Below are 13465 nucleotides of genomic sequence, written 5' to 3'. Positions count from 1 at the left end.
TGTTAATCCCACTCTATCACTGTTAGGAGACTTTAGTTACAGCTTGTGAGATGTGGTATGTGTATGTGTGTGTATTCTCACCAGCCCGGGACAGGTACCAGCAGGCATCTTCAGTGTGTTCTTTGTTCCAGATGGCAGCGCCCACGGAGCTGATCAGAGCCATGACCAGCAGGATGCCAAACAGGACCAGGATCTGCATGTTGGTCACCCGCTCCACATTAGAGCGCTTCAGTGGTGCCTTGGTGGAGTTCTGGCAGGTGGACAGGTCGATGAGTACAACACAAAGACACTGACATCAAGCAAGGCTGGATGAGGGAACACTTTCACTGAGCTACAATGGTTTCTCTGGGAAGACGTCCACTTGCTGCAGCCTTTGAACACTTTTGCTTCACTAATATAATTTGTCATACACAATTACAAAATCATTTTTGGCAGAAGAATGTGTCAGCAGTCCAAATGTTGTGACTGCTCCCAGTTATGAATGCATCACTCAGTTAAAACCTCTAAATTATTCCTATGAAGTTCACAAGGAAGGACAGATTCTAGTTATTAAATAACATCAAGTCAAACTTGTTTTCAAGGAGTTTTCATGCATTGTACACAATTTACTAAATTCAGACAAGACGCATGGGTTTACCTGCATCAGTTTGGAGTCATGGCCAGTGTAGACAACAATGCCCACAACCCACTGAGTGTTTCTGAGCTGGGCGCCACGCAGCAACACCTGGTCTGGACCCAGGGGAGCTGGACTGAGAAGAACAAGGGCGGTAATCAGCAACAGAACATGATAAATGAATGCAGATTCAGGGCGCCCTGCATTTTTGGGTTATTTATGAGTAAATTTGATGCATTTAGAAGGACATTGCTCTTCATACTGTGGGTGTTTTCTTCTTTCACTTCTCGAGCTTTACTTTTTTGCTTCAAAATTTTAGTTTATATAACCCTTTATAAAAGTTAATGTTGTTTTTACAATGACAGGCTGCATGTACCTGGTTGGTTTTAAAATGTTATCTCTTTTGTGCTGGATAAGTCTGGATGAAATCTTTGATAGGTTTACAGTTTTATCCTGCTGTCTTGGCTAGATCTGCTTTACACAAAGATACTATTTGATTTCTATTGACCTGCATATTAATAAAACCACAAAATTTAGCATATATAATTATGACTAACTGATCAGGGAAAAAACTATGTCTGTGTGTGTGTCTCACTTCTGGTTCTCCAGCCGCAGTGTGCCAGTGAAGTCATACAGGTGTCTGTTGGGACCTTCACACTCCAGACGACCTGACAGTGCAATCAAATCCTCCAGGGTCTGAAAAGAAGCTGTGAGTGAGAGACCCTGGAAAAAATTAAACAAGACAAGTAAGGGAAAGTTAAACGTGGTTTATCACGTAATACATTATGGAAAAGCAAAACAGGTCACAAACACAAATAACAAGAGGGGACACAGAATGGACAAGAACGACATGAAACATGATCAGATCTTATTTGTGACCCGTGTGGACGCAAATGTGAGGATTGCGAAGGTTTAATTTGAGACAGAGTCCTGAAAGCCAATGCCAACATTGTTCACCATCTTTTATTAATTTGTTCATTTGCATCCAAACTGCAACAAATTAGATGTTTCTAAAGCACCGCTGACCATGTGCTCCAGTGTCATACCTGTCTGATCTTCAGGTTGGTTTCTCCATCCAAGTTGGAGGTCTCAGTGTAACACATGGCCTGCGGCTCGCTGTGGAGAAGACGCAATAAACACTGATTTGATTAAGGTGATTAATCCATCAATCCAAAGGAAATGAGTCAGTGACAATTTCGAAAATCAAATAATCAACTAGGGAATTTTCTTCTAATATTCACTTTATTAATATCAAAACTACTATTCGACTATTCCACCGCAATTTAAGACAAATTTATCATTACATATGAATTAATCAAATGACTAGCCAACAGATTTAATGATAATAAGAACTAATCATTATTTGCAGCCCCAAAAAAGTGGTATAACACACAACAAATGATTACAACACATTTATATTAACATACAAATGTAAATGAGCACCCACACACATACACACACACTCATACACACTGGAGTCTGACCTGGAGGACACAATAACCATGTCAGCTGGAAGGTGCTGGCCATTGGTCACCTTCACTATGTCTCCTACTGCCACCTTGTGGGCAGGACGCAGCAGCGCAACAGCATGAGAGAAAGTGGGAGGAAGAAAAAGAAGGGTGTTGAGGCAGAGGGTAAGGGGTAATAGGAGGGGTGAGGGAGGACAGAGAGGGGAAACAACAGGCAGGTTAATTAGTGACCAACCGAGAGGCAGCCAATAGAGATAGAAGAAGACTTGAGATAAAGTGACAGCGAGTACAGCGGTGCAAAGCTTTAACTCTTGTGATTAGGCTGCGAGACCAGAATGAGATACAAAGATAACAAGCATGTAGATAAGAGAGAGAAGAAGAGACATTTCTATGACACTTTATATGAGTTCTTCTGTCACGAAAAAGGGAGCACTTCAGTGAAACTAATTGTCAGCACCTCCCTTTAACATGAACATTACTGAGTTAGCGGGGCAGCTGGAGCAAATTCCTTCACCTTTTCTGACCCTGAATAACAAGAGGGCTGCATTCCTGCCCTAAATCGCATAGCAAGAACTCAAGTTTGATTTGATATGACCTGCTGGACCAAGAATGTACACAGCTGGACTCCGTTAATGGCTACACTCAAGAAAATAGTTGATGCATTTGTTGTTTAAGAATGTACAGTGAGCCTTCATTGTACTGTGACAAGGATTTATTTTGCTCAGGTGTGTTTAAATTTGGCAGAGATTGCACTGAAAACTTTGAGCAGGTCAATGACTTAGATGAGCTGCAGACAATCAGAGAAAACCTACTTATTCCACAGACAACATGTGTCTCTGTGAATTACTGGACAAATCACCTACTAATTTACTTGTTATCTGTCCCTAAAACATCAATACTAATTGACAGAGTATCTTTTTACTGCGAGGGAGACAGACGGAGAGACTGCAGTGTAGCCACAAGAAGTTGAACGCCAGAAATCCTGGACACCAAAAGAGGAGAAAATATGGGATAACTTCACAACAGGTGAGACTGAGACCGAAATGTCGCTCCTCTGAGACAAATGTAACCATTTAATGTAAAAAAGGCTAAAACATTTAAGTAGATAATCCCTCATTTAAAAACAACTAGACTTTCATTTTATTACAGTGCCTGCTTTTGCAGTATTTCTCATATTTACACTATTATTTGAATGTTTTTGCTTTCACTGATTTAGTTTTGTTTGCTAATCTACTTACATTGTTTTCTATTTTTAGAACAAGTGTATCTTAAAAGCTTGCATTTCTTACATGCTTTTTACAGTATTATTTCACATTTTCATGCTGTGCGTAAATGACTGATAGAGACAATACTTTTTTAATTCATCTAGTACAAAGAAAGACTACGGCAGCCACAGCAGTTAAAAAAAAAAGCTGCAATGTAATCCCTACGGGCAATTTTGCACCATCAATTTAAGTCTATTAAAAGTGCTTGTTTTTGCCACTGACAGGCCCAGACTGTTATTAGAAGTGTCTGACACCATTATGGAAAAGACCCTACAGAGAACTTTTCTTTGTCAAGGAGAAGTCATGTTTTAAAATCTTGTGCCAGGTGATTTGTTGCAGGAAAACTATGGTAAACCGGTAGTCAGAGTTGGAGAGAGGAATGCTGGGAAGAGTTTGTTGTGTTGGAGTACAGAAAGCCTAGCTTAGTGTCATGTAAAACACTTTCAATGTTTTATTTGGCTAATTTCAACAATGTGGAAAAGTCCATGGATTTTTAAAACGATACTTAAGGGACACTTGGTTACACACACTAAGATTTTTTTTTTCTTTGTAGGGTCTTTTCAAGAATGTTGTCAGACAAGTCTAATAACAATCTGAGCCTCTCAGTGGCAAAAACAAGCACTTTGAGTGGATGTAAACCGATAGCCCACAATTGCCCTTAGGGATTACATTACAGCCTGTTTCACTGCTGCAGCTAACGCAGTCTCGCTCAGTACTGAACCAGTTTTAAAAATTGCTGTCCCCATTAGTCACTTACACATAAAATCATGGGAAAATGTTGAAATGTACATTAGTTTCCCTTCAAGCATGTATACAAACTGAACAGTGAAACCGAGGTAGAGAGGAAGGCAAAGCACAGGAGTGATGAGTGAGAGAGCGACACAGATGAAGTCTGTGATGATAGTGATACCTGTTTCCAGATGATCGTCTGCCAGGCTCCGTTCCGCAGCACTGAGAGACAAGGACAACACAGCCATCAGTCAGCCTATAGAGCAGCACTCATACAGTATTCATAGCAGCTAAACTTTTTGTCTGGGGCCTGCACTATAGTGAGTGACAGACAACAGCCATTCACTCAGCCATGAAAGGAAAACAAAACCCACACAAATAGACACGAGCACACTCGTGGAAAAGCGCACAGACAGTTGACGCACATTAGCAAGCACGCACATGCAGACGATACCTGTTGTCTTCTTCTTGTTTACTGTGTTGTCTGCTTTGTGTCTTTTCTGGAAAGACACAGATAAAGACACGTTAGCTTTTAAGATATGATGTTCTCCTTCACTTTAAAGTCTGAAAAGAAGTAACTGTAGAGCAGGTGGTGCTGTGGTACTCACGTAGTCCTCTATGATCTCCTTGATCCCGGCCACAGTGAGGATGAAGATGAGTGGGACCAGTGTGGTGTAGCGACCGGTCGGTGATACATCAGGAATTTGCTGAGAAGAGTCAAGAGAGGCAGCACTCAGAAATCACTGCTGATAGCAAATGTTGAGTAGTTTAAAGAACCCATAATGGATCACCATAGTGACGCCACAGAAAAAAACATTAGACAAGGCAGCGGAGTGTAATGAGTGTGCTGTATAATGAATCTTTGATGGGTATGCACAGCCATGTGAGCATGATGGAAGGTGGTGCGACTTTTTGTGAGGCTCACACAGAGGAGAGTGCCCGCCTTCTCCTACCATCCGTGGGGAATATAATATTGTTAAGCAATTAGGTACTATTACTAATATCTTATAAATAACAAATATGTATCAGTATATGTGGTGTGACCCATTTGTGAAATATTCATGATTTACATTTAGTTTTTAGTCTCCTCCTTCTGGCTTTCTGAAGAAATGTACCAAAATTTAACTTTTGCCATCCAGAAAACGACGCTCAATAATCCATAACGCAGTATTTCAAAAATAGCTGGGCCTGTGGGAATCCTGGAATGCTTTAAAACAGACATTTCAGGATGTATCATCTAAAGTCTGTGTGGGCCACAGAAGCAATCTGAAACCAAACGGCACACTGAGCCGTTACAGTTGTGTGCGTGGGGTTTACCTGCATGAGTGCGATGAACAGGAAGAAGGCGTTGGCAGCCCGCCTGATCTGCTCATACAGGAACCGGGGCAGAAAGGTGAGAACCCCATACTTGGTGGTACTGCGGAAGAAAACGAGGAGAAAAGGAGACGTTATGCTCTGTTTACACTCAGACAGATGGAGGCAGCGCCAAGTAGTGCATTAGCAAAAGCAGGATTTCATGCATAAATTGTGTGCTAATGATTTTTTCACCTGACAAGCTCAAACAGCATTACCTTAACGGCTGGGTTTTAATATTGCAGCAGCTGAAAATCTATTCGAAACACTCAATTGTGCCCAGAGAGGGCAAACAGAGCCATTATGGGGTGCACACACATCACAGCTATAAATAGACCGATACTTTAAATCCAGCAATCTATATTTAGACCACAAACCCCATAAAATAGGTGCAAGAAACCTTGGCGACCTCAACTTGTCTGTCAATCAGCTGTATTGATTGGACAGCTGTATTGATTAACCTTGTTTTACCTAGGAGCTACCGTAAGAGCTTTTAGAGAGGTTAAAAATACAAAAAGTCAACCTTCAAGTCAAGGCCTGCCTTATTTTTTCCTGTATGGCCTGAGTGAAAAATAAGAGCTTCTGAAAAGGCATTTGTTTAATGGATGGGGTGTGTTTGTGTTTATGTGTTTGAGTGCAGCAAGTGCAAGTACTGAATGGGAAACCACACCCCCTCCATCACAGTTCAGCATCTCCTAGGAGATGAACCCTTAACCGTTTTTTCCGTGTTGTTGTTGCCGCAGACACAAAACTACAAAGAGCAGGACACTACACACAGGACAGAGTAGCAACAGCTGTTCGTCTGTCACACAGACACACTCGATGTCCTGACCCTGACGCTCTGAATAACTCAGAGTTGGTGATACTACACCTATGATCCAACAGATAAAGCCGCCTTAATCCAATCAAAGACAAGTGATATCTGACCACACACACACACACACACACACACACACACACACATTTCCATTGGACCGCGCGCGCAAAAAAAAAGGAAAAACATGAGTTATTTTTCACACTATAGATGTCCAACTTGCATGTGGTGTTAACAGCTGTTAGCTGCAGGAGTGATGCTCTCCTGCTGCTGGGTGGCTTTGTCTTTTTTTTTTAATACAAAGGTCAGTGTTCTTTGTACATTATAGGCCAAAAGAAAAAAGAAAACACTGGGCTGTCATCAGAGAAGAACATCTCTCAAAGTTGGTGAACACAGGCAGGTAGATTTGTTGAAAATACAAGTGTAAAATAATTGTTTCAATTTCTGTGCCAAGTTTGATTTAATTTCAAGTAACAACAGAATGGAGCATGCGCTATTCAGTTTCACATGATTTACTTACGTTGTTCCATGTCCATTCCTAAGAATAATCAAGCAGGTTACTTTGCGGGAATTGTGCACAGGAGAGCAGCACTAATGCTTAGTATGTATAAACACAACTGTATACAATGAAATATGGAAGTGGAGGACCAGGGGAATAGAGAGACGGTGAGTTGAGTACACAGATAAAAGCTACAAGGCTTTAATCTGAGAAAAATCAATAAGGCTATTGAACCTTTCAAACATAAACTAAAGAGTTACAGGAACACAGGGACATCAGAGGGCACCCCTCCTGGAGCCAAAGTGCTCTTGACTCTCCAATCAGCATGCGGCGAGGGGCAGAACACCACACGTGATCCAATCAGATGAGCCAGGGAGCACTTGCCTTAATCTTATTCGTAGAGCTGAAATAGGCTCTTTTAAAAGTGAAATTAAATCTCCTGACCGTAATGGCAGACCACTGAATGTCAACCGAATAACAACAAGCCTCCAACTTATAGAATATGAGCCCACTGCTCCCGATGGCGCCAGGCACAGTTAGTACATACAAATAGAAATAATAATAGGTAAAGACAGAGGGGGAATTAAATTGCTGTCAGTCTAAATCAAACTCTAATAGTTTGCCTGACTGCAACTTAGTATTTATGACTACAACCAAGCCCATAAAACATGGAGATGACAGCTGGGATGTTGCTTATAAAAGTGACGTCTCCACTACAGTATGTGACATTTGGCCCAGCTAATGACTCTGCCTACTACATACAATCAGGGTCTTCAATCTGATAATCACTGCTGAACCATGGGAAGCCACATCGGCACAATATGTGAAATATTATAAAGTGTAGTCCAAGATTTGTATTCCTCCTTCCTACAAAAATCACACCCTCAAGGTCTGAGAAAGACACAGCTAAGGCGTTTTCTGACAATTGTGTAAAAACATGTGAACGTAGTTACTTTACTTTCATTGGCAGCCTTAAATATTCATTCGGACACACTGATTAAGCAACACGGTCATATTAAGTTGTTTAGCCAAGCACTTTTCCACTGAGATTCTCGAGTGGACTTCAGGACTTTAGGTGACATACATCAGCCTCACCCGTCGGGGGCCGCTGCAGAGTTGTAACTTAATAGGTTAGTTATTAAATAGCTTTATCTATAGAGTTTCACCTGTGAAATTTTAGTAATTGTAAAACAAAATACAAAAAGTTTTTCAATTAGGTTACTGTGATACTGTGAAACTGAAAGAAAGGCAAATGTTTAAGAGAGAAATAAAGCAAATTCTCAGTGGTCCAAAGTCTACTTGTCACACATGGTATGATGGGAAGAAAAGCATATAAACAGGCTGTCCTTTAACCTGACAACATTGGAGAAAAGCCCCCCTGAGCAAACATCCACAATGCTGGAGCGTCCTTTAGCAAGACACGGAATTCCTACAAGCCGACCCTGCACTTTGACCTCAGGCAAGCAAACACATGAACTTGTGTTTAAATAAATCCAGCCAAGATGTGCTTATCACCCTCTGATTTAACACAAAATAAATAAAAAATATCAGATAACATGACCGGAGCTTTCATAAGTCTGATATCAAGGCAATACTTTGCTTTGGATTAAAGCTTATGCAAAATAAAACACTAAATTAGTTTTGATACACTACTCTCTCTGCTGGCTGCTCACCAAGCAGGCTAATATTTAACTTTCAGTGCACATTGTAGAAATGAGTGCAAACAAGCCACACAGCATGCATCACACAGCAAAACGTGCAGTTGATAGAAGTCCAAAGTGACACCTACCTGACATGGTTGTCGCAGAACTTGGTGTTCTGGGGCCGGTTGAGCAGCACCGTCCGCGCGGTGGCGTCTACAGGATCCGCCTGGGAAGTGGTCCCGGACATCTCATCATCTGCCTTGCGGTAACCGCCGGACGAGCAAGCAGGTCCTGCACCGTTGGATTGATGGGAGAGAGGCGAGGCTGAGTGAATGCGAGCGAGAGACAGTGAGACAGAGATAGAGAGAGAGGGAGGGAGAGAGAGACAGAGACATGGACGGGAGACGTGGTTTACGGCTCAAAAGCGAAGGCGACCAATTAGTACTAGAGGCTACTGTATGCTGATGTATGCTGAAGCCGGCGGGGTCGATTCAATGACGTTTCCCGTTATAACCCCCCCCCCCCTTGTCTTTCAGTATTATTATGCAGGTACCGTCAATGCACACACGCGCGTTTCGCGACGCCCACGGGACCCCCCGCGTATAATGGATGTGCTGAGGGATGCACAATGGCGAACAAACACACCGAGTTTGTCTGTTTTATCAGCACGTCAACTTGTCCATATGCAACACAGAGAAGACCCGGCGCACATCGCGGCTGTCATTACACTACAGGCACAAATTATCCCAAAAAGTGACAGGAGAGGATGCAACACGCTTCTCCTGCAGACTCCCTGCGTCCCGCCCGCCTGGCTTTGTCATCTCCAACCATTTTAACGCGTCGTGATCTCCGCGCATTCACCCCCGCATGAGCTCCAGGAGCGGGACATTTCTCATCCTTGAGTGCGCCTAATGACGGGAGAATATGTGTAGTTCTGCAGGGACATTGTAGGGGAAGTGGGAGCAATGCAAACAGGTCTGGACGGCACAGTTTACTCAGCTGGTACAACAACGGCGGACCTGGGCGAGGACAGATGCAGCAGCACGCCCGTGCCCGTGCCTCCTCGCTCCTCCTTCGGCCCTGCTGAAGAGGAAGCTCCCGGCCCCGGTAACAGATAGTGTCCCGCCAAGCTCCGCAGCCGTGTCATCTGGCCACCTGCCGTTTTGGGACGCCTTTTTATGTGGGCGCGATTTGCACAGTCTCCTTGTCCAGTTTGATGCTGAGCGGCTCACTACTGCCGGTGCAGACAACAAGAGGGAGCCATATGGAGCTCCTTCAGTGCTGCGGAGGGGCAAAGCCGGGGCTCCACTTTTAAAGGGCCAGAAGCCTGATATCGCCTTGAGGTCTTGCGGTCAGACAGATGGGTCAAATGACATCGCCGAGGCAGGAACCATCCATCAGGAGATCACTTCATGTCGCTTCACTTCCACCGTGCAACAGCAGTGTCCACTAACTACAAGTCTCTGCTCTTTCTCATTAGTTTGCACAGATGCAGATAGTTTGTGTCAGACTGCATCTCCAGTAATGAGATAAGATATAAGAATTATATCTGGAAAGCCACAGGTAAGCCTCTAACAAAATCCTGTTATTATTCTGATAATATAGCCCGTGCAGTGTGCCTGTAGTGCTCAGTTGTTAATATATGGTGAGCTGCATAATAAGGTTATTTGTGCGGATTGTTGCAGGCCTATCTTTTCTTAGGATCTGGGCATTGTGTGCCTGTGTGTGAGTGAGCTTGTAAGTTAAAACAACAACAGCCTAATTGCATAAATAATTTAGGATCGAATAAACACTGCAGGCTTTAGCAGATTGAGTTTCCACAGTCCTGAATCTCTATTTCTGGAGCACTATAATCCCACATTTAACGGATCATTCTCTCCCCTCATCAATAACCAAAATAGCATTATATTCCACTCAAGCTTGTTATTCTGAAGCAGGCGAGGAACTGTAAAACGACCCAGATAAAAGCCAGTCAGGTTTATCTACCTGATGTGCTATCATCACCACTGACATGGCAGACTTCCACTTTACCACACACAGAAAGTCGTGTGTGTTAAAAGGAAACAGCTCCAATAACTGCATCTTTTTGAGTGTTATTTAAAGGGTGCTATCATATCATATCTATCCTATCTAAAGGGGAGATATTACTTTGGTTTAAAACTCCAACCACAGTATAGTGCTATAGCACACCAGCCTGCAAAGTGTCTGCACGAGGAAGAGAGCAAGGGTCAAAGTCTGTCCAAGCAAAATGATAATAAGCAGCCTATCCCTCATCGCTATATCTCCAACCAAGCTATTACCTCTGGACCTAACAGAGCAATAAGTCACAATCACAGCTCAGCACTCCACACTGCAAATGGCACAGGGGTCAATCAAGATAGCAAGTGATTGTAAAGAAATGATTAAGAAGGTTAAAATGTAGTGAAGGGCGATGCACATGGTTACCTGCAATGTCTTCTTTCCCTTTCCTTTTTGTACCTTTCTCTCTTCCTCATGAATCGTCTACACTTTCTATACCTTGTTGCTTATTTCTGTTCATGCAGCACTGTTTACTGTACTCTCAACCCCTCCTTACCTCCACCTTTTAACCCTCTAGATCCTACCTTTCCAAGCAGATCAATAATGGCTTTCTCAGCAGCCCACTTCAGCTCTGATTCATTTCTGAAGAGATCAATGGCTCGGTTACTCATCTCTGATGGAGAACAGGCTCAGTCACCTCTGTAACTTATTACTGATGCACCACTGATGAGTCAGCAGCAAACCCCAGCAGCGCAGAGTCAGGTCAATTACACATGAAGCACCCAGGCTGGCCGGACAGGTACCATAGGTCTGATAACCTGCAGCCAGAGCAGGTAAGACTAGACCGATCCGCCCTCAACAACTGATCTCAAACTAGCGAGATACGCCAGCTACCCATTTAGTTGGTGAGGCTTGAACAGCAAATATCCCCTTTCTTAAAAACAATGCTACACATTAATTAGCCAAACTTCCGTGCATTATGTAGAGGAGCTTAATAGCCCTTTTACTGTCTCTCCAACAAGAACATGTGTGTCATTAGAAGCCTATTAAACCAAAAACATTTTATACAGTGGGCAGATAAAATTACCGGTTCCGGTATCAGTGAGCAGAACAAGGACAATGCAGTCTGAAAATGCAGGCAATTAAATCCATCATGCATATCATTTGAAGAAGATGTCACTCATCACACGCTTCATAATATCTTAATATGGAGTATTAACTTTTGGGCTGAGCCCAAGCTGCCCTGGCCTTGAGCCAAAGTTTCACTGTTAAAAAGTAGGCTAGGCTACTGAATAATGGATAGAGAAGGGCTGCATAATTCATCTACATTTTCCAGTATGGCAGAGCATATTTCACCAGATGCTCTGCCTTGGTGTTGTGCCCCAGTCTTCACTCAAGAAATGGCTCACATGTCAGCCACTATCGCGGTGTCTTCCTCTGCGGCTGTGTCAATTAGTGCGACTGCCAGAACTGCGTCTTAAATGACACCGATATAGCTTTTGGAAATGCTTGCACGTTTAATTGAATCTCGTCTAATAGAGATGCACTTCATATCTTCTAAACACCCAGCCCAGGGCGGAAATGAGCCAGAAAGGAAAGAACGACTAATCATAACAGCAGTTATAGTAGAATAGCTACAATTATCCCCAGCTGTCTGAGCACTCCAACCCCCACAAGCAACACTGAGGACACACACTCTGGCTGTTTACACATTTTTATCATCGGAAAACTGTCAAAACATTTAAAATGCAATTGCACTTGGGCAGCTAAATGAGCATGGCAAATCAGAGTGTCTTGCATATACTGTGCATATGAATCCTCTAACAGCCACAGGCCCTGTAAAAGTGTTCTTGAGCTAAACACTCAACCACAACCACCTTAATTAGTTTTCACAACTAATAAAATAAACAAAACATAAAATATCTTTCCCCACACACTTCCATCCAGCCAACAATAATGCTGTGTGGTTAGAAATGCATTACCAACAGAGCATCGTCTGCCTGAGCGAACCCTACGTCCCATGGCTGTCCTGGCCTCAAGACCTGCAGGCCCTATTTGCAGGTCCTCGTTTAACTAGCCTCAAGCATTCCCAGTGGGTCCTTTGTCACCGTAGCAGAGTAGGAAGTAAGGAAAGAAAGCCTCTTACGCACCAAGTTTACGAGCATGATAATCCCTTCTGTGTCTGCTCTGCAACTTCACCTGCTGCTAAGCCATAACCTGGTAATCCTACAGGTGACACTGCGGCACGCACACAAATACACATTACACTGATGTATGCATATGCACATATACATACACACACACTGACACTGTTTTATGGGTACACTCTCTCTCTCTCACACACACACACACGCAGAGGTGAACATACATCTTTTAATGCCAGAAAACATGCAAGGCCCGACATGCTGCTAGTCCCCTGCCCCCTGTCTAACATCTCAGTCACTTATGTGTCATACACACATGCAGCAGTGTTCATGTACATGCTCTGTTCAGGCATGCCATGGCAACACATGCATGTGTCGTGTTCTACAGCATGCAGATGTGTCTATATTGACAGTTTTGCTTATTGACCCCAGTGCATATTGATCTGTCTTCATCAGCATGGTCTGACATGAGTGGCCACCCCACTATCCACAAGCACATGCAGTGAAAGGGTTATTTCCTGTTCAGCATTCATCACTCCAGGCCCCAAGGAGCTACAGATTATTCAAGGTCCACAGCAGATATTTCGTGTCTAAACCTTTTCAGACAAGAACCAGAGACACTCTAGTAGGTGACTAGACATTGTAGCTCTTGAGGGCCGGGGGTTGGGAGACACCTGCTCCTAGCCGTTGCGCATGGCCACATGCACCTTGGGACTCCAGACACAAATGGGGCGTCATCCAGTCTAATTCGAGCAAACTCACTTTTGTCAAACCTGTCTGTGAGGCGGGCACGCATGGTAGCGCCGGTGCCCTCGCCTGGGTCCTGCGGTTCAGAAGCCTCCTGCCTAATGGTGGTCAACACTAACTGCTCTGTGGGTGCCAGAGAGGCCGCGGCAGGAGAAAACAACACACACAAG

General features: G+C 43.5%; 1 protein-coding gene across 7 annotated transcripts in view; it reads right to left on the bottom strand.

The window, feature by feature from the left end:
• Positions 1–13465, bottom strand: part of atp8a2 (ATPase phospholipid transporting 8A2) — a 57719-nt gene that overhangs the window by 40757 nt on the left and 3497 nt on the right. For 3 of the 7 annotated variants that reach the window (XM_050056136.1, XM_050056130.1, XM_050056132.1), the window contains exons 2-11: positions 8532–8709; positions 5394–5493; positions 4685–4783; positions 4531–4576; positions 4258–4298; positions 2098–2171; positions 1660–1729; positions 1209–1336; positions 638–749; positions 82–250 (exon numbers count right to left, since the gene is read on the bottom strand). In XM_050056136.1, the coding sequence (XP_049912093.1) occupies positions 82–250; positions 638–749; positions 1209–1336; positions 1660–1729; positions 2098–2171; positions 4258–4298; positions 4531–4576; positions 4685–4783; positions 5394–5493; positions 8532–8709 (1017 nt within the window). Of the gene's footprint in view, positions 1–81; positions 251–637; positions 750–1208; positions 1337–1659; positions 1730–2097; positions 2172–4257; positions 4299–4530; positions 4577–4684; positions 4784–5393; positions 5494–8531; positions 8710–9404; positions 13419–13465 lie in introns of those variants that run through there. The other 4 variants (XM_050056134.1, XM_050056133.1, XM_050056131.1 and 1 more) reach the window with 4 other exon arrangements.

Source organism: Epinephelus moara, chromosome 11, assembly GCF_006386435.1.
Source record: "Epinephelus moara isolate mb chromosome 11, YSFRI_EMoa_1.0, whole genome shotgun sequence".
Taxonomy (NCBI): domain Eukaryota; kingdom Metazoa; phylum Chordata; class Actinopteri; order Perciformes; family Serranidae; genus Epinephelus; species Epinephelus moara.
The sequence above is the reverse complement of the archived record's forward strand: the minus strand, read 5'-3'. Positions and strand labels throughout refer to the sequence as shown.